This window comes from Artemia franciscana, chromosome 18 (genome assembly GCF_032884065.1).
Source record: "Artemia franciscana chromosome 18, ASM3288406v1, whole genome shotgun sequence".
Lineage (NCBI taxonomy): Eukaryota > Metazoa > Arthropoda > Branchiopoda > Anostraca > Artemiidae > Artemia > Artemia franciscana.
Window position 1 is genome coordinate 6,457,104 of NC_088880.1, and position 22,645 is coordinate 6,479,748.

A 22,645-nucleotide genomic window follows, 5' to 3' on the forward strand; every position below is an offset into this window, starting at 1 on the left:
TGTTGTGAAGATATTTAGAAGCTTCAGTTTTTAGGATAACTAAGCACAAAACAAATCAGAAGCAATATAATTGTAACACAAAAATAGGTCAAGAACGTATAGACTATATTGCAAGCATTGAAACGGAGATTAGAATATTGGAAGCTACAGTAATGACAGATGTCAAGTATGGCTCTGATGCTTGTGTGCTCTGATAAGCAGATGAAGATTTGCTAGATGTCTTCCAGAGAAGTTGCCTACGGATTGTTCTGAATACCCGGCTGACTGACCATATTGCAAACAGTAGGCTATACGAAATGTATGGTTCAATCCTGCTTTCTAAGGCTGTAATGAGAGAAAGGTTGAGATGGCTAGGGCACGCTCTGCGGATCAAAGGTGATAGATTGCCAAAGATTGTCCTTTTTGGCGAACCGTCTAGGGCTAAACGGAAAGCAGGTCGTCCAATGTTCGGGTGGGAGAATGTTATAAAGAAAGATTTGAAGGAAATGGGAACTTCATGGGTTTAAAGAGGGAGGCTTTGAATAGATTGGGATGAAAAAGGAGCGTGTCTAGCTATGTTGGCCTCAGGCGGCTTGGTGCCGCGGTGAGTTGTTAGTAGTAGTATTAGGACCACGAGATTGAAAATATTTCTTATGGGTGGATTGTAAGAAGATCATCTCTCCCCGAGTGGGTTAAAATCCTGTGCCATTATTCTTGGTCATGGTAAGCGATCCCCAAAGTTGCATATCATCAAGTTTCACTCCCATAATACTTGCCCCATATATTCCCATAATACATCCCCATAATAGAAGAAAAGACGCGTTTAGATTGCTCATAGTAGTTCTAGTCGGTGTCTACAGTATTCCAAGGCTATTGGTGAGGGAGAACATAAAAATAGCAAATTGGGTAAAATATAAGTTGGTTTCTATTTTAACCAAACACAAATAATTTGAACATTTGCATATTTGATATATTTCTTTGACAAGATTGGAGAAATTCTTTAGCCGAATCGAGTTCAGAGGCTGAATCAAGTACAAATGTATTAGTTTAAAGTGCAAATGTATTAAATGTACAAATGTATTAGTACAAATGTATGTGTAGTACAAATGTGTTAGTACAAATGTATTAGTTTAAAGTGCAAATGTATTAAATGTACAAATGTATTAGTACAAATGTATGTGTAGTACAAATGTGTTAGTACAAATGTATTAGTACAAGTACAAGTGTATTAGTTTAAAGTGCAAATGTATTAAATGTACAAATGTATTAGTACAAATGTATGTGTAGTACAAATGTGTTAGTACAAATGTATTAGTACAAGTACAAGTGTATTAGTTTAAAGTGCAAATGTATTAAATGTATTAGTACAAATGTATGTGTAGTACAAATGTGTTAGTACAAATGTATTAGTACAAGTACAAATGTATTAGTTTAAAGACTCCCTGGAGAAGGCTGCAACTTTGAGTTATTAAAAATATTATTTAAACTATGTTTATCATTATACCAAAATATGAGGAGAATATCTTTTTGGAACTGTCGTGGTTCGAGGAGTGGGCAAGGTGCCAACTGAAAATTTTTTATTTGCATCGGGTACGGTATTCTTGGGGTTTGTGAAACATTTTTAGATGAAAACTCGGCAAATAAAATTAATATTAGCGATTTCCTATTCTTTCATGTAAGCAGAAATAAAAAGAAAAGCAAGGTGGTTTAGCAATACTTGTTAAAAACTATATTCCGGCGCGACTGAAAGACGAATTTCTATATCTGAATACTGAAGTGGTTTTTGAAAGCTGTATTGTTTTTTTTTTTGTTTTTTTACCAAATAATGAATAAAATTTAATTTCGGTAATTTATCGCCCTCCCTCATCTAGCATGGCAGACTTTATTGACAAATTTGAAAATATGTTAAGCAAAAACCAAAAACAAGAAGAAACAATAGGGAATTTCTCAAGACAGTGGGAAACGAATTAGAATGAATATTTCGGCCCCATGCCCAAGAGCCGTCCTCAGCAATACAAAAATATCTAAGAAGAAACAGCTTACAAGAGGATAAAATCAATAAAACTAAAATGAAAAGTTTTTCAAAACAGTCCCAGCATCCCTACCTCAGCGAAGTTCAACCAGAACTGATAAATATGTTGTGATGAAACGAAAAAATTCATTGGAATGAATGAGAATGATTTAAAAACACGTTTTTAATGCCAGCCTATCTTTTTTCGCTGCTGATCTCATAGGTCTATTTGTTTCAGGTTCTGTGTTAAAATCTATTGGTTTTTTATAATATTTTATAAGGTCATTTTTAATTAAATTTGTGTATAGAGCATTTAGTGAATACTCTCCTAAATCCCTATTTAAGGAAATGCTCTACACAAAAATTTAATTAAAAATGACCTTACGAAATATTATAAAAACCAAGAGATATTAATCTTTCCGTAATAGGCTTTTATCTTTCCGTAAGCATTCTGATTATTTGAGATTGAAACTTGCCCATCACTTAGGTTGTCTTCAAAGATTGAAACAGGTGTTTCCTTTTTCCATCCTTAAAATTTTATATTTTATATTTTAATTTTCTCTAATTGAATCATGTCTTAATTAGTGCCGTATAGATTATCTCAATACATTTGTGGTGCATCAACAACCTCTTCAGATAATTCAAAATAAGGCAATTAGAATTCTGTGTACTTTTGTTCATCGCCCTGTGAGGCTTAAAAATCTGTCAGAAACACAAACTTTATATATTTTTCTCAATATACTTAATCTTAAACAATTGAAGGACGTGCATACAGCAATGTGGTATTGTGATATCCAATCAGCAAATTATTTCCATGATTTAGGTATAATTGGGACTCCCAGTTCTCCTGCCCACTGCATCCGCTCCAAGAAGTATCTCCTTCCGCCAATCAAACCAGAAAGAGCTAGATTCTCAATCAGATACCAGATTCCTCATATTGCAAATAAACTTAACTTAGTAGAAATGTCCCCAAGTTTCACAAGTCGATTTTCTTTGAAAAAACATATTTCAGAAATAGTTCTTTGCCTGGATTGATTAATAATAGATTTTAGTTTGTATTTTGTTGTGATGCTCTCGCGCTGGGGTGGCCTCCTCTGTTATCTCCTACCTTGTATGCTTTTTTTTTGTTTGTTTTTATTTTTGTTCTTTTTTTCTCTTTTTGGAATTATTAGTATGACGTGACGTTGTTTTTTTTTCTATGCATTTGTACTGCCCAAGCCTTACGAGCTCTACTCTCTGTTGGGGCATAATGTTGTTTTTGTATATTTTTTAATTTGTTTTAATAATTATTGATTTATTGATTACATTATAACAATTTGAAATATAAATCGTATTAGAATAATGGGATTTGAATTATCAGTTATATTAATAGTATAGATTATTTAATTATTGAAAAAAAATATTAAAATTTGGCACGTTTGGAAGGTGTAACGTTTTTGAGATTATACCCGGAGATTATTAAACCCGGGCACATACAAAATAAAGCGCATAAGTAAAAGCAAAACGAGCAAATAAATAAAAGCAACCATGCAAACAAAGCGAAATCACATAATTGCTACATCATCTTTCTTCCAAACTTTAGTTGGCAATCTTTACTTTCAGTGTTTGCCCAACAGCTTTAAAGAAGTGGTGCTTGGCTAGCATCTCTTTTCACCGCTACGCACAAAAGAAGAAACGTAAAAAAACAAAAAAAGCAAATAGAAGAGCAAATCAACTTCATTATAGAGAATAAAACTTGAGGGACAGACGGCATTAGGCTCATGTTTTCGCCTGTTCATGAAAACACTGTTGGTATATACACTTCTAGGCCTTGGAATAGCACTATCATAGATTCAGATGACTGGATGGCTTCACTAATTCTGCCTGCTAGCGTTACGGTTGGCCAGGGATTAGGTAACTTCTTTAGTACCAGGCGTTTGCATAGTAAATCAGAATGTTTGCAAGTTCTTCATTCTCAAGGGGTTCAGTACTTTGATTCAGTTTGGGGCTTGAGGGTGACTTATGAGGTGGTCTGACATGCATTCTATTTATTCTTACAACCGTGCCCGTGTCGGGCAAGGCCCAGTAGGATCTGGGGGCAGCTGTATCCGTATGTTTTTTTTATAGCCTACTGTGTCACCGGAACAGAGTGGTCTTAGTAGTTTTGCGTGCTGGTCACGGTACATCTTCTGCTGCGCTTTTACTGCTAGGTGGAACTCTAGGGATGTAGAGGTAGATATGACCTTCTTGACCATTTGCTTGGGTATACACGGGTGATGGATTACAGATAGTTGCTCATCAACAACTGTGAGAGATCGGGAAGTCTTAGATAAGGGTCGTCTCCTGTCTCCCCAGACCTTTTCATAATTTGCTGGCACATCTGAACTGTTTTCTCTACAAGGCCGTTTGATTGTGGGGAGTAAGTGCTTGAGGTCTGATGTTGGATTCCCCACCCCTCTGTGAGGTTTTGGAATTAAGTTGATGTGTACTAACTAGTGTTGTCTCACGTAAGGAAGAATGGTATGCCGTGTCTCGCAAAGTTTGCTTTCAGCTTTGAGATTTCCTCGCTTGTATTCATATCTTTCAGCTTGTCCACTTAAAAGAACTCGCTATGGTAATCAACAAGGATCAGGTAGTTTGAACCATCCAGGCGAAGATGTCCCTGGCAACGTGTCTTCAGGGTTGCAAGGGTATTTTTGTGGATATGAGGAGTTCCTTCTTGCTGCTGTCTCCGAATTTTGACATCTTGGCGTCATGTCTCCAATTTTCTGAACATCTTTGGATCATCCCTTCAATGTCTGCATTGAGGCCTGACCAGTAGACGATCCTTTTTTCTTTCTGTTTCGTTTTTTCAATGCCCGAGTAGGAAGCGTGCAACTGGCTCAGCATGTCTGATATCAGCTTTTCAGGTATGACTTTTCTTTCTTCCTCGAGGATGAGGCCGTAGTCAGCTGTCAGTTCATATTGTATTATCCAGTAGGGCAAGAAATCATTGTTGGAGAGCTTCCAGATTTTGGGCTATTCAATCTTGATAGTATTTATTAGATGGTCGGGCGAGTTTTTTTTTTTTTTTTTTTTTTTTTTTTTTTTTTTTTTTTTTTTTTTTTTTTTTTTTTTTTTTTTTTACAAGTTTCTTTGGTAATTTCTGCTAAGTTTACACCACTGACTGGCAGGAATCTCAAAAGATGATAGATAAAGATTTTGAGCTTTCGACGTAATCTCTTATCAGTATCTTGCAAATGCAGCCTAGACAGAGCGTCGGCAACTGCAAGATTAGTGCCAGGTCGGGAGATGAGTGTCTTGTCATAAGGTTGGATCTGTAGCAGCATTCGTTGAATTCTTGCCGGTGCTTCTGATAGGTACTTAGAGATTATGTTTTTTATGGGCTTGTGGTCGGTCGTGGCATTCACCTTTCTGCCATGGAGTGTTTCTGCTCAGTCTGATTCAGGAATATAGGGGCATAAGCAATGACATTACCATTGGATGACTGGTACGCTTCGAGACGGTGGGATGTGGTATATTCTGTGAGATCAGTGCAGATGCATGATGAATCAAAGAAAAATAGACTAGATGCTGTTAATTTTTTTATTTCCCTCAGGGCTTCTTCGTGTTTTTCTCGCCAGATGAACTGCTTCTGTTTTTGCAGGCCACGAAGTTCCTTGTTCTTTGAGGAGAGATTTGGTATGTATTTGGCTAAAAGTTTAGCATGCCAAGCAGAGTAGGTAGCTCCTCTTTGTTGGTCGGAAAGGCATTTCGTTGATGGCTCTCAACTTTTCGGGGTCAGGTTGTAATCCACTGGTGATGATATGTCCAAAGTATGGTACACTGGGGAAGTTATATTTTTCCTTGTTAAACCTGACACTGCGTAGGATGCCAAAGAGGTGTTCGTCGTTCAATTGTTGCTCCGTAGATTAATAGGTCATCAACAAACACCACAAAATCTTCAACATCCTTAATTATTTCTTCAATTTTCCTTTGGAATTCACCTTGGGCTGATATTATCCCGAATAGCATTCTCTTGAAGCGATATCTGACATGAATAGTGTTGAAGGTCGTCATAAATTAAGCTTTTGGGTCTAGAATTTTCTGTGCCTGATCTGGCGTCCATCTTGCTAAAAGCACTTGACTTCATGTAGTTTCGTTGTTGTGTCTTCCAGTGTATATATGGTATAGAATTGGCGCATGATTGCCTTGCAAAGGTCATTGGGACCAATGCAGATTCTCAGACTACCATCTTTCTCTTTAACAGCTACCATTGAATTTACCCATTCTGTGGATGTGGTGACCTTTTCGATGATACCTTCTTGTTCTATTTGAATGAGCTCTTGTTTTATTTTATCTCCAAGGGAAGCTGGAAGCTTCTGGCTGGATGAACTTTCGGAATGGCGCCTTCTTCCAGGTGGAAGTGGCATTCACCATCTGATGCCTTCAAATACATCTTTGAATTGCTGAATAGTATTGTTAATATTTATCTCTTCGAGTTTGTTCACAGTCAGGGCCAGTTTGACTAGATTCAGATCAATACTTGATCTGAACCCTAGAATAGGAACAGAATCTGTTTCTACTACATAGAACTGCAGCTTTGAGGTTGCTAACCATGACCTGACATGTTCCTCTGAGTGGGGTTCTTGGTCCACAAAGGCTTGTCAGTTTTTGGGCAGTTCGTTTTTCTGGTGGCGGCCTTATGGTGTCGAAGTACTTAGCAGAAAGTATATTTTCCTGAGTCCCAGTGTCCAGTTTAAATTGGACTGGAGTTTGGTCGTTTAGGTCCAGTGTAATGAATGCCTCATCTCTGGTTTTCGACTGGCCCACCATGTGTAAAAACACCTCGTCTTCCTCTTCAGAATCAACTCTACTGTCGGTAACACCTGTCACACCTCACACCTCAAGGCGTCAACACCTGTTGACGCCTCAAAAGCATTAAAAAATAAATTATAACTATTAATAATATAATATATTTAATATGGCTATTCGTAAAAATTATTTTAAGAATTAGCACCGTAGAAATGTTTCTTGGACAAGATTGGAGAAATTTCTAAACCGTACTGGAGACCCCCTCAATAAAACTGCAATTTTAATTTAGCTGAACCAAAGCCAGAATGCATGGTAAGATTGTCAACTACTTGAAAAAAAAAAAAAAAAAAAAAAATCAGAGCAAAAAAAAGTAATGTCTCTGACATGTTACCTGGACATTTTCAGACTGAACAGAGACGCTGTTCTTAGTTTTGACACCCATGCAAAAAGCGCAATTTCGAGAAGATGAAACTAAAGCCAACCTTTGTGGAGAAAAGACCAATCCCTGCTAGGCACTTTGGCAAAGAAAAACACTTTTGTGTACTTTCTTTATTTTAGTCTTTTTGCAATTTGATTTCTTATATATTATATATTCTTTTCAGCACACACATGATACGATAAGTGTTGGCCTGAGTACGGGAGTAGTCAGTGTTTTCATTGATGCCTGCAAGATGTTGCCTGTAAGTATATACGATTAATTAAAGGGTTTATTATTAATTAGGTATTTATAGCCAGAATTGTTGATAAAATAAGGCGATAAAAGGGCGATATATAGCCTTTTTTGTTGCAATATGTTTGGTCACAATATGACAGAAATGATATTTGTCGTTGTCGTTGGCTTGTATTTTTTATTTTCATTATTTACAATTCTTTTCAAAACGTGGCAGGTTAATGTAGAAATAGTTAAAGCTAGTTGCAGATATTTCATGAGAAAATTTGAGAGAAGTAGGAAGTAAAACAAAACATAGGAAAACACATGGGAAATTAAAACAGAAAACGCAAAGGAAACAAATAAAACATAAAAAAACATAAAACATTTTTTAACGAAAACACTCTTTAGCCTTTTTTCGTGTCATTGCCAGAGCTAAACAAAGATATTTTTGTCAGATTTATTTTGTATGTTAAAAAAAAAAAAAAACAACTAAAAATAAGAAGAAATTAGTCAAATTATTTAGAAGAAATTAAAGAGCGAAGTTGAAACTTAACACAAATAAAAATTTTTGCTTCGCAGCCCATGATTCATATGTCTAGAAAACTAGCTAAAATAAACCTACACGATAATTCTCAGTATTTGTAGAATTTTGAAAAAGTAAAAAAAAAAATGAAAACACGTAAATAAAACAGGATATTGTATTAAGAGCAGAAAACTCCATACAATAGATGCCTCTAGAAATTAAAAGAGTGATTTATAAGACCATCCTAGTATTTCAATGGTCACGACATTGAAAGCTCTCCAAAAACTCAAGTAAGTTCAATTTTCAGTAAAGGGCTGGTTCTCAAAATTCTAAAAATATTGGTTACTTGAACTAATTGGACAGTATGTGCTGTGTAGCGGCGAAACCGTAATATTTGTTCGTTTTTAATTTCAAATTTGCTCTTTACTTTTGTCAGACTATTTTCCCTTTTTATTTCAATATCCTTTTTATTAAAGATTTTATTTTATTTTATGTTACTTAAATATCTTATTTAAATATCCCTTTTTATTAAATATCTCAAAATCCCAAACTTTTTTTTGATTTTTTCTCTCCAGAGAGGTTATTATTTACATGAATTTAAAATTTACAAATAATTTTGTCTTTTAAAGAGATGAGGCCGAATTTGTATGAATAAGAATTAAATAGCCTTTGATGTTACATTTTCCGGGATTTTGAGATGTTAGACCCTTCTATCTCACCTGTAAATGTATGCTATGCAACATAAGTCTTCTGAATGATCGTAGCGGTAAAGAGGCAAAGAAGGGTAAAGAATACGGTATTAGACTTTATAGTCCCTACCGGCGGTGCTGATCTCCGTTTCTTGGCCCTTCAGCCAGCAAGTGCAATGGGGGGCTGGGGGCCAACCATCCGGTGCTCTCGCGCACCCTTCCTATTTACCTTCCCCAGATTTCTCCAGGTACCCATTTAGAGCTGGGTCGACTCTGGCTAAGCTTACAGAGTCACGCTACTGAGCCTCGTCCCCAACTAAAGAATTGTGTACACTGGGATTCGAACCCGTGTCCTCTCAGACAAAGGATCCTGAATCCAGCGCACCAATCCACTCGGCCACTCCGACCGTAGCGGAGTTGAACATTGCTTTTTTTTCGAAAACCCTGTACAGAGCCTTCAAGGCTCAATCATACCGTCATTTCAGTTACCCAAGCTAAAATGTCGTGGGCAATGAGCAAAATGCAAATTTCAAAGATCACCGTGTGTATTTTTAGAAGATGCTCTTTTAAAGCTTTCCAATTGAAAATTTCTATCCTATGGCAAATTACTGTTGCGTAATACCTTTGTACCTTTGTAATACCTATATAAAACCTATGTGCAATATCTATGTAACATCATATCCTATGGCGTAAGAATCAAAATTTCCCCTTGTTCTTTTTTAACTTTATCGAAAAAACTGGCAGTTTTGCTTATTACTTTCGTAGAACTTACCACAGAATTTACCAGAAACTACCCAAGAATTTTTGGTAGAACGTAGAAAATCTTCAGTGTAATTCATTAATGCTCGATAGATATCCCTGGCCACCCTAGCCGAGTGAATGGTACGCTTCATTTGCAGTCTTATGTCCTTCGGGACGGAGTTCGAGTCCTAGTTTCACCAATGCTTTGGCATGGGCGGAGTTCAGTGTTGTGACTCCAACCTCAAAAACCGTAAGTTTGGTGAGCTTACGGAGTCGCATCTGAATGTTAAATGTATCAAAAACGCCTAGTCCTTCTGCAAGTAGTAAGTATACTTGATTGTAAGTATGCTGAAGTATACCGGATATTGCCTGTAAATGTGAAAAAAGGCATAAATAATTTGTGAAGCTGCTGATGGTGTCTTAGGGAAGAAAGTTAAGACTGCAGATAGGAATATTAGTGAAAAAGCATTAAAATATGAGCTAAGGAGGTGTGAAGTGGAGGCCATTGATAAAATTGCCGAGGATCTGGAAGATGCGGATAGATGGCATAATAGTAAAATATTATACTGGCACATTAATAAATTGGGAGGAAGTTGTTAATCTGGACTAGTCCCAGTTAAAGATAGGAATGGGGCCACAATTAGTAATAAGGAAAGAGTTACAGAGAGATGGGTGGAGCATTTTGAGAATGTGTTAAACCTAGATACAGTGGCAGGAAAAGGTATAGAGGAAAATGAAAAATTTTGTGATACATTGGATGTGAAGGCAGATTTGTTTTGTGAGGAATATTTAGCGACAGTACTAAAAAGATTAAAAAATAATAAGGCTCCAGATGCTGATAGTGTGGGAAATGCGTTTCTTAAATATGGTGACTCTTAGATTAGAAATAAGCTACTGAAGATTATGAATATGGTTTTTGAAAAAGAGGAAGTACCTATCGATTATGTTTAATTAAGAAATACCTTCATTAAACCACTGTGTAAGAAAGGTGATAAGAGTGAGTGTGGTAATTATCGAGGCATTAGTCTGGTCTCTGTAGGTAACAAATTATTTAGTAATATGATATTTTAGACAACGGTTTAGGGGAAGAACAGCGCGGTTTTAAAAAAGATAAAGGATTCGTCGACAAAATTTTCACTATTAGGTTAACAATTGAGAAGCTCCTGAGTTATCAAACACCTTTGGTTCTCAGTTTTATAGATTAGCAAGCTTTTGATTCTATTGATAGATGATGAGCTTTAGCAAAAGTTTTATCCTTGAATGACATATCAGACAAATACAAAAAAGTGATTAGTGCTATGCATGAGAATAACACTGCTGCGGTTAAGGTAGGAAATGAGGTTTAGTAGCTGGCTTTGTATTAAATCAAGAGTTGAGCAGGGTTGTGTTCTATCCCCCTTTGATTGGATCATTTTGACGGACTTCGTCTTAAAAAACACAGAAAAGGCAATGGGAGACCACGGAATCAAATGGGGAGGAAAAACTCTCCTGGACTTAGATTATGCTGATGATTTAAGCATATTAGATGAAAGTATGAGCAAAATGAATGAATTTTTAGAGGTTTTGCGAGTTCAGGGTGCTAAAATAGGCTTGAAAATTAATGTTAAGTAGACTAAGTCACTGAGGCTAGGAATAAGTGAAGATGAACAGGTGACATTAGGTAACGAAAAGATGGTTTAAGTATCCTAGATGAAAGTTTGAGCAAAATGAATAAACTTTTAAAGAATTTGTGAGTTCAGGTTTCTAGAATAGGGCTGAAACTTAATATTAAGAAGACTAAGTCGCTAAGAATAGGAATAAGTGAAGATGAAAAGGTGACAATAGGTAAAAAAAAGATTGATCAGGTGGGCAGCTTCACTTACATTGGCATTATTTTTAGAAAATACGGTGGGAGCATTGAAGATGTTAAAAGTAGGATAGCCAAGACTCAGGGTGCCTTTTCACAGTAAATTTTTTTTTTAGGAGAATAGGAAGATAAGTCTGCAAACCGAGATTAGAATATTTAATGTTACTTTGATGATAGTGATCAAATACGGCTCTGAAGCATAGGCCCTCCGAAAAGCGGATGGAGATTTACTAGATAATTTCTAGAGAAACTACCTACAGATTGTTCTGGGTACCTGGCTGACTGACCATATTTCAAACAGTTGACTGTTTGAAAAATGTGATTCAGTCCAGCTTTCTAGGGCTATAATGAAAGAAAGGTTGACATGGCAAGGGCACGTTCTGCGGACGAAGGATGACAGATTTCCGAAGATTGTCCTTTTCGGCCAACGTCCAGGACTAAACGGAAAGCAGGTCGTCCTCGTCAGGGGTGGGACGATATCATAAAGAAAGATTTAAAGGAAATGGGAGGTTCCTATGAGGGTGTAAGGAGAGAGACTTTGAATAGATTGGATGGCGGAGGAGCGTGCGTAGCTGTGTTGGCCTTAGGCGGCTTGGTTATGCGGTGTTTGTTAGTAGTAGCATTAATTTGGACAAATTAGCTGTCTTTGACAATTGTTTTATATGTTGTATATAATTTTGGGGCTCTGCATTTAAGGTAGCAATCCGCTTTGAAAATGTTTGGTGAAAAAGTTTGAAGCTATTCAACCTAAATTTTTTCATTCAAAATATTACTAATGAATTTTCTAGCAAATCTGTTTCCTGTTCCTATTTCAGTGTTTTTTGAAACGTGCTTATTTCATGTGAAATTATTCTTAGACCACACATGCCCCCGTATACTTTCAAATTTACCTACTTTTGGGATATTTATTTAAAAATGCCCTTTTTGGATAGTTTCAGTAAAAAATAGAAAACTCGGCACATTCTACCCCCTATGGATATTGAAAAATAAATTGTCACCCCCCTTCCCCTCCTAATTTTGCATGAATTGACAACACTGATCGACTTTCCATCTCTGATTGAAATGAAATGAAATGGAAGGATTGAAAACGGGCCAAACTTGCATTAAAACAGTGAATTTGGACAGTAAAAAATAAACTAATGATTCACACAAATAATAATAAAAGTCTAATCCGGAGACTTTGAATAGATTGGATGGTGGATGAGCGTGTGTAGCTGTGTTGAACACATCCGGAAGGATGTGTTTTATCAGCGGAAAAGAAAGAAGCTTACAAGTATTAACTGAAATGAAAAAATGAAAAAACACAAAGACTATGCATAAACAACAAGAAAAACGTTCTTTCTTGCAAAATCGAAAGACAAATCGAAAAAGTGTGTTTTTTCTCATCTTTTTATGGACTGGCTGATCATATAAAGTCATTTAATTCACTCCTAACTTGTTCACTTATTCTTCTTATTCACTTATTCTTCCTTATTCACTAACATATGTGTTTCTTTTATCCATTCTCCAAATATTATTTCATTTTCTAATGGAATCTTATCTTTAGCAGTGCTCTGTAATTCATATCAATACGTTTATGGTTTATAAATTTTTCATTTGAAATATTTGTCTGCCACAGACCCAAATCGGCTGAATTTGAATTTAGGAGTAAAAAACACACAAACACTCAAAAAAAGTAACTCAAAGAAAACAGCTTCAATTGAGAAACAGGCTAGTAAACTGAAAATGAGAGGAAATGATTTGACATCAAAAACAAAAAATTTAAAGTGAAACTTACAATCCCAATAAAGTAGCAACAATTCTTTTTTTCCCATCGCCCTTGTAAGCTTCAAAATTTGTGTCCAGCTAACTATTTCCATGATATAGGTATTTATGGGATTCCCGTTTCCACTATTCATGTGCTTTAAAAAAAAATCATACTCCTGTAATAAATCCAGAAAGGGCTGGACTTTCGCTCAGGTACCAGATCCCCAATGTTGGAAATAGATTTAATTTGGCCGAAAGAATCCCTAATTTAATGAATCGTTTTTCAGTGAAGATGTGTGTCTTGATGATTATTCTTTATTAACGTGTGAGAACTTATGATAATAGATTTAGCTTAAATTTCGTTTATATTTTGAACGTAATGTGTTGGCCTCCTCGACTTCTTTCCTCTTGCATTTTGTTTTCAGTTTGATTTTTTTTTATGTGTAAAGATCTTTGTGTTACTCTGCTTTGTCTTTCCATATGTTTGTGCATTGGGCTGGCACATTGAGCTGTGCTCTCCATTGACTAGGTTTGTAATTTAGCTATAATTATATTTTTTAGAATAAGCCTGTCATGTTTTGTTTTCATAAAAAAAAAACTAGAAATAAAAATTTGTTTGAATGGATGTCTAAAATAGAATGTCGAATAGTACATTTTTACGAGTGCATAAACATGAAGTTTTATTAACTTTATAACCATAATTTTTCTGGCAGGAGGATCAAGCTTCTCACTTCTGATCGAAATCATGAACAAATGAAAATTCGCCCACGTTCGCCCTTTTTTATCGGGGGTTATAAAATTTGGTTGCCAAAACGTGTTTATACCTTTATCAGAAGCTTCCTCACCTCAAGCCATAGCTTCATGGTGGCCTGTCTGTCTCCTGTTGGTTGGCTACTCTTGTGTTGGTGGCCTATCTATCTCTCTCATATGTCCTTCAAAAATGCGTTTTTTGGCCTTCTCCGTAGTCTTGGGCCCTATGGTTGCCAATGAAGAAGCATTTCTGGGAGTCTGGATGATGGTGTGTGAATTAAACGAACTAGGTACCATCTACATTTAGGTACCTAGAGACGTCTGTCTTGTTTGTATATTGGAGATTTTTTATATCGGTTTTTCTGTCCGTCCGCTTAATTTTAGTGTCCATCACAGGCAGTTGTTTTTATACGTAGTATCATGTTTCTCGTGTTCATCTTGAAGTCTCAGGGTTGTCGTCCGGTGAAAACAAATCACTAGATTTAAGTGATCTTTAGTGGCCTTTGTCAATAAACTAGTGATTTATGTGTTGATTTTGTGACTTTTTTTGTGTAGGTAATGTAAAAAGTTACTAGAAATGGTGACAAATCATTAGGGGTGGCAACTGTGGTATGTCTTGTGCATTTAACTGCAGATATTATGACCGACAGAATATTACTACAGAAGAAACATTCCGAAACGGAAAGATGAGACATTACCAATTGTAAAACTCATGAAATCACTCCTGATTATGCAACTTTAACAACAATATTTGTTAATTATATTAACAACATTTTATTATTATTTAAATTATATATAAATATAAATATGTATTATATAAATATATAAAGTATATAAATAGGTTAGAGCAGGGGTCTCCAAACTTTTCAATGTAAGGGCCATATTATATATTTCCCATATTTATGCGGGCCGAAGGGATAAAAAATGAGAGAACAAAAAACAAACAAATCAGTGCCAATAATTTAATTTCCTCAAATATTTGAGTATAAACATAAAAAAAATAAAACATATCTTGTTGGAAAAAATCAGGGTAAACTAAATAGACTCCTGCCTTTAGTTTTATGCAATACAATTAGTGTGACGAATGATACTGTCGTTTTGACTTTAAAATTTCATCAAAATCAGGTTCTAGATTAGATGAGCCAATTGTAAGAATAGACTTCAAATGATCATCAGACAAATTTGCTCGATAGTTATATTTCACATACTTCATTTTGGAAAAATGTTTGTTCACACAGGTATGTTGTACCAAAAATGGACACAAAACTACAAGCAAACTTTATCAAATTTGGAAACTGATCTGGCTGCAGACATTCATAAAAATCAATCAGATTTCCTTCTCTACACTTATCTTTCAGCCTGCCATCTGCTTGGTCATCAATAATTTCCATTTGAAATAGAGTTGGAAGATTTTCAGCATTGCAGTCAAATGGATATTGAAAGAGCCTGATTATATTTTCTTTGGCATCAAGGTCAGCAAATCGTTCCTGAAACTGCCTTTTCAAATCTGAATTTATTTCATTTGCAAATGAAGAAGGAAATTCAACTTTACTTTCTGCATGAAAATTTTTCACAACATGGAAAATGAGCAAAATTCTTAACTTTCACCTGGCCTTCAAGTAGCGCAAGTTTTGCTCTGAATGCCTTGACATGAACAAAGTAGTCACTGATCAAATTTGTTTTGCTTTGCAATTTCAGATTCAAGTGATTAATATGACCTGTCATATCTGCAAAAAATACGAATTTCCAAATCCATTCACAATCTCATAATAATGGCTGAGGTTTATTTTTCTCTGTGAGAAATAAATCAATTTGTGATCTGAACTCCAAGAAATGCAGCAAAACCTTTCCACAACTAAGCCATCTAACTGCTGTATAATAAGGCAAGTCAAGAAACTCCGAATCAATTTCTTTCAAGAAATCATGGAACTGGCGATGGTTGAGTGCATGATATCTAGTGAAATTAACCACAGAAACAACAGGTTTCATGACACAAGACATATCAACATATTTTAGGCACAATGCTTATTGATGGATAAGGCAATGCAGAAAAATGGATTTTGAGAATCCTCCAACCTCGCGAGCAGTTGTAATTTGCCCAACCAACCCCGTTTTGTCCCAGACATATTCTTTCCTCCATCAATTGTCACACACTGCACTTGTTTCCATTCCAGGTTATATTCTGTTATAATTTTACTTACTTCATTGAAAATGTCTTTTTCAGTTGTTGTGCTCTGCATGCTGTGAACTGATGCTGATTCGTGGGTCATATTAAATTCACTATCAATACCACGAATGAATACTGCGAGGTATCACACACATCAGTTGATTCATCCAAAGCAAGAGAATACCAGCTAAAGCTTTTTGTTTTTTCCTTTATTTGCCGAATTATGTCGCCTCCTAAATCTTCAATTCTACGAGCAACAGTATTTGACCCAATACTTCTCATTTTGAAGAGGTTTACTTTTTCTGGACATACCTCTCCTGCTGCTTCCACTATTCTTTTATGATACTACCATCAGTGAAAGGTTTTCCTTTTTTTGCCAACACACAGGCAACTTTGTAACTGCTCTAGTTGAAGTTTCATTTTCAGATTTTTTTCTTACTGAAAGCAGCTTGTTGAGAATGCAGACTGTGCTAAAATGATTCAAACTTTTTAGTGCGTTCTGCTCCTGTGATTGAGCCACGTTTAGATTCATAGTACCGACAAATATTGTATTCCTTCAGAACAGCAACACTGTCTCTACATATGAGGCATAAAGAGCCTTTATCATTTGCTTTCACAAAAAAGCACTTTATTTTCCATTCGTCATTGAACTGACGACACCCACTGTCTACTTTTCTTTTCTTTGTATTTTCCCTATCTGAAAACATAAGGGTAAAATAAATGAAATAAATTCTACAAGAAAAACAGCTTGTATGTGGTGTTAAAAAGAACACGAAATCCTCCATAGCGAATGGTTCGTTGTGAAGACCGCCACTCTGCTCACATGTGAATGCCCAACCGTGCCGCTGAGCTCCATTCCGCTCGGCTCTGCTCTTAGTGCGAAAGCACCCTAACCCCACACCACGCAGCCGATGACAGCACTATTCGCAACACTTCATCAGCGATCAAACCCTATCAACACCTCAGTTCACTCACCCCACGCTCTATCTCACATAACTGTACAGAATACAACGAAGCCCCACTCGCCCTCCACCCCTTCAATAACAGTTATACACAACTGATTGGTTGTAATGCACAATACATACCTACCAGTACTAGTATCTGTGATTCACACAATCGAGAGAGGGAAACTGACTCGGGCTGAGCCACCTGAGCGCCACCAGTCAACAGCCCCAGCTTTGAATAATTCTGCGATGCCAGTCGTACGACAATTTTTTCTTCAAGGCCACCACACGGGGATTTGTTTGGAGGGCCGGATGAAATTATCTGGCGGGCCAGATGGGGCCCGCGGGCCATAGTTCGGAGACCCCTGGGTTAGAGTACAACCCAGGGTTAGAATATATATATATATATTTATATATATATATATATATATATATATATATATATATATTGATTTTATTTAAATATTAACAACAATATTTGAAAGCTCATGTCAAAGATACATTGTGTAGACAAGATTACACAAGATTATATTAACAACATATTAGTATTATTTAAATTATATATAAATATATATGTGTATTATATAAATATATAGAGTATATAAATTAGGCTAAGTTATATATATAAATAGGTTTAAGTATATAAATAGGTCAAGAGGATATAAATATATATATACATATTATATAAATATATATAAAGTATATATATTATATATACATATTGTATCATATATATATATATATATATATATATATATATATATATATATATATATATATATATATATATATATATATATATATATATATATATATATATATGTATATATATATATAGAAGTTATCAAATAAAATATTGTTTTGTTTTGTTTGTTTTGTTATTATTGTCCCCCTTCCCTTCACGGAAAAACCCTACATACCTGTTTGCGTTGATGAGATTCCCCTTTAAAGTACTGGTTTGATGTTAAAAAATTTACAGTAGTTTAAAGAAATCATAGTTTAACTTATGTCTAAATAAATAATGTTTTCGGCCACACTATTCATTCATTTATATTAATAATGAAATGAAAATGTGTAATAACGAGTGAAACATTTAGTTAAAATTGTTCATACTAATAAAGGCCCGAATATTTCGGCCTGTACGCCCAGAAGTCTTTCCTAACGAAAATGAAAGAAAAACTAGACGAAGCTGCTCAGAAAGAATTTTCGGTGAGAAATGCCTTCTGAAGTGAAGTGGAAATGTTCAAACTTCGATTAGTGTATACTTCGATTAGTGTATACTATTTTATTTTTTCACTGTATTATTAATAAGAATGTTATATAAGTTATCTTTATTTTTAAATTATATTTATATTATATATATATAAGAAACAGCATATTCATATATATACAGGACACACATATATAATATAATATATATATATATATATGTATATTTATATATATATATAATATATATATATATATATATATATATATATATATATATATATATATATATATATATATATATATATATATATATATATATATATATATATACATATATATACATACATATACATACATATCTAATTTAAGATAAATTTTCATAATACAAATCGCCTTTCATTTCATATTCAAATAAATGTATATATATATATATATATATATATATATATATATATATATATATATATATATATATATATATATATATATATATATATATATATATATATATATATATATATAGGCCAAAGAGCCTTTGTGGGGTCTAACGCTTGTAATTTTTCTTTATTTTCTCTTAATAAAAAGATTGATTGATTGATTGATTGATTGATATTCTTTTGGACCCCCCATTGTACTTCCTGTATGAAGGGCCATGAAACGGAGATCAGGACCGCCGGTTTGGACCTTAAAGGTCTAGTGCTGTCTTACTTACTTTTTTTTTTACTTTTTATTCTTTTGGAGCAAATATATTAAACTTTCTAATGCGAACAGTGATGAATAAATGAAATAAATTTGTGCTCAAACTCATTCCTATTTTTGAAAATACATGCTATTGCAATAGTTATTGTAAAATGGTAAAGCAATTAGATAAATAATTGATGATAAACATTTATGCATATGTGTTTTAGTTGCAATATAAATTCTATGAATTTGTATTTCAATAAAAATAGAGCTATTTTTATTTAATTTTAAAAGTGATTTTAGACTTCACCGTTTGTTAATATGTCTGATTTTGATTTTCAGATTTTAAACAAAATCTGGTATATTCTAAACATTCCTAAAGTATTACCTAATGATTTAAAGTGGAATCATTCTATTCTATTTTTCTATTTTTCATTCTCATTCTATTTTTCCTTAGTATCCCATTTTGTTTACGTTTCTGCATTTATCAACACTCAAATATTAGAGGTGTAGATCTTAATTTTATTAAATTTTCAGCACCCGTTGTGGAAAATTTGTCAAAACGAAATTTGAATGCAAGTATGTAAATCTCTCAGTTTTTGAAAACTTTTTATTTTGTCTTATTTATTTCCTTCTTTTTTCAGTATGCTAAAGGATCGACATCCCCACCAGAAGCTTACGCCATCATAAGTGTTGGCAACCGGACAGCTCAAACAAACATTCAACAGCGTAGTTGTGACCCTGTCTTTGAACAGGCATTTTCGTTCCTTGTCTGTAACCCTGAGTCGGATGATTTATATATTAAGGTAAATTCAAATTCTATCGAGTTTAGCTGAGAAGGGAACAAAGGCTGAAGGGGACAAAAGTGGCAAGCACTTTCTCTTAGAAAATAAATTGCCCTCTTAAGAAATTCTAAAAAGGGGGTGTAGGACTTTTTGACAGAAGATGAAAGACTCCCCCCCTCTCTCAACTTGCAGGTCCTTACCACCTTCTCATAAAAAAATTCCTGGCTACGGCCATGCATGCCCTGCTAGTAAGAACTGTTCATTGTTTTAATAAGGTTAATATTGAGCAAAATTTAGAAGCAATTGGTGAATTTGGTAGGTCTAATAAGGTCCAAATAAGCTTTGTCTCTATATGAAAAATAGTGGGAGGGGAACAACCCAATCCCACTGTGTGCACACAAAAAAGGCAAAGAATGCGGCACTGGACTTCACAGTCTCTACCGGCGGTGGTGATCTCCGTTTCTTGGCTCTTCAGCCAGGAAGTCCAATAGGGGGTTGGGGGCAACCATTCTGTACTTTCGCATACCCTTCCTGTTTACCTTTCCCAGATTTCTTGAGGTACCCATTTACAGCTGGTTTAACTCTGGCTGAGCCTACAGAGTCACGCCACTGATCCGTGTTCCAAACCAAATAATTAGGCACACTAGGATTTGAACCCTCGCCCTCTCGGACAGAGGATCCTAAATCCAGCACACCAATCCATTCGGCTATGCACATAAGTAAATGAATTTAAATATTGTATTTTACACCCTTGATGTCTTCTGTAAGAGAGGGTTGCCATCCTCTCATAGTACTGAGTCAAAACTATTTCTTTGAATCAAGGTCTGTCTTGGTTGAAAAGCCCCATCCCTTCCTGCTTTATGTGGCGGAGCTCCAAAGAAATGTTGGAATGCCTAAAGATGTATCTCATGTTTGAGGCATCAGGTTTCCACAGAATGTTAATTCGGAAAAAATAGAAAAAATGAGGTATTTTTAACATTCGAACGGGTGATCGGATTTTAATGAAATTTTATATTTAGAAGGATATTGTGTCTCAGAGCTCTCGTTTAAAATCCCGACCGGATCTGATGACATTGCGGAAAGTTGGAGGGGGGAACCTAAAATCTTGGAAAACGTTTAGAGTGGAGGGATCGGGATGAAACTTGGTGGGAAAAGTAAGTACAAGTCCTAGATATTTCATTGACATACCTGTAACGGATTCGTTCTCTTTGGAGGAGTTGGGGGGAGGTTTAAATTTGAAAAATATAAAAAAAAATGAGTTATTTTTAACTTACGAAGGTTTGATCATATCTTATTGAAAACCCACATTTAGAGGGACCTTGTAATTCAGAGATCTCATTTTAAATCCCGACCGGATCCAGTGTCATTGGGGGGGAGTTGAGGCGGGGGGGGGGACTGGAAATCTTGGAAAACGCTTAGAGCGGAGAGATCAGGATGAAACTTGGTGGGAAGAATATGCGCAAGTCCTAGATGCGTGATTGACATAACCAGACTGAATCCGCTCTCTTTGGGGGAGTTGGAAGGGGTGTTAATTCGAAAAAATTAGAAAAATTGAGGTATTTTTAACTTAGAACGGATGACCGTTCGTGTGGTATTTTTAAATTTGATATTTAGAAGGATCTCCTGTCTCAAAGCTCTTATTTTAAATCCCGACCAGATCTGGTGACATTGGAGAAGGGGAGTTGGGGGGGAGACCGGAAATCTTTGAAAACGCTTAGAGTTAAGAGATCGGGATGAAACCTGGTGGGTAGAATTAGCAAATGTCGTAGATATGTGATTGACATAAGCGAAATGGATCCACTCTGTCTGGGGGAGTTAGGGGGGGGGTGTCCAGTGCTTTAACGAGTTCGGTGCTTCTGGACGTTCTAGGACGATGAAAATTGGTAGGCGTGTCAGGGACCATCACAAATTGACTTGATAAAGTCGTTTTACCTGATTCGGTCATCTGGGAAGGGGGGGGGCTGAAGGGAGAAGAAAAATTAGAAAAAATGAGGCATTTTTAACTTACAATTGGGTGATCAGATCTTGATGAATTTTGATATTTAGAAGGACCTCGTGTCTCAGAGCTCTTGTTTTAAATCCCGACCGGCATTAAGCCTCTGATGTGTCATATGTGCCATATCTGATGTCTGATGATGTCTTGTTTAAATGATAAACGATCAAGATTGTGAAGAGAATGGGCTATTGAATGAGAATGGGCTATTGAATGAGAATGGGCTATTGAATGAGAATGGGCTATCCAGAAAGTTTCAGGCCTTTATTTTATTTTATTTTTATTATTGTTTTTTTTTGTGTTTATTTAATGAGTTAGCATTATTGATGATTAAAGTAACATGACTTTAGTCGCTATTACAGGACAGAACGGCCTTTTTGTGGCTAATGTATGTGATATAAAGGTTTTAAATTAAAATCTACCTACCTACCTACCTAAAATTATATATTAAAATATATATTATACATAATTGAGCCTTCCAATAATTAAGCTTTCGAGTGCAAGTGTTATGGTATTACTTTTTGCAGACGACAGCAGTAGCAAAGTAGCAGCATTTCTGCGTTTGTAGCAGAAAGTAAAGAACATTTGCAACAACTACTAGATATAGCATCTTCTGATTTTAGGAATAAGAAACTAGTATTAAACATAAAGAAGTCGGTGGTAATGATTTTTTTTTTAAGTGGAGAACAGATAGATTCGCTGTGTCAGTTTACGTATGAAGGTCGGACACTAGACCGTGTAGGTGAATTTCAGTACTTAGGCTATAGGCTATCGTCAGATGGGAAATGGAAGAAACATCTTAAGATGGTAGAAAGTAAGGAGAATAGACTAATAGGAATGTTAAGTAAAAATAGTATTAAGGAAATTAGGAATTTAGGACTGCTAAAGTATATTTTCAATGCTACAGTTAGATCGGATTTGCAATATGGGGCTGAGCTTTGGGGGTTTAATAAGGGGTTAATTTAAGAAAGAATGCAGTTGAGGTTTTTTAAGGGTATGTTAGACCTTGATAATAAGTTTAATGGATTAGTACTGAGAGGGGATATAGGAACAAAGTGTATGAGACAGAGTAGGTTAATTAGTATTGTTAAATATTGGGGAATGGTGTCATCGATAGAAGATAATAGGCTAGTTAAACATACATTTTTAATGC

At 35.3% G+C, this 22,645-nt stretch overlaps 1 protein-coding gene across 11 annotated transcripts in view; it reads left to right on the forward strand.

Annotated features, from left to right (window-relative positions):
* Window positions 1-22,645, forward strand: part of LOC136038539 (extended synaptotagmin-2-like) — a 210,858-nt gene that overhangs the window by 122,002 nt on the left and 66,211 nt on the right. For all 11 annotated transcript variants that reach the window (XM_065721656.1, XM_065721652.1, XM_065721659.1 and 8 more), the window contains 2 exons: window positions 7,366-7,443; window positions 19,359-19,520. In XM_065721656.1, the coding sequence (XP_065577728.1) occupies window positions 7,366-7,443; window positions 19,359-19,520 (240 nt within the window). The remainder of the gene's footprint in view (window positions 1-7,365; window positions 7,444-19,358; window positions 19,521-22,645) is intronic.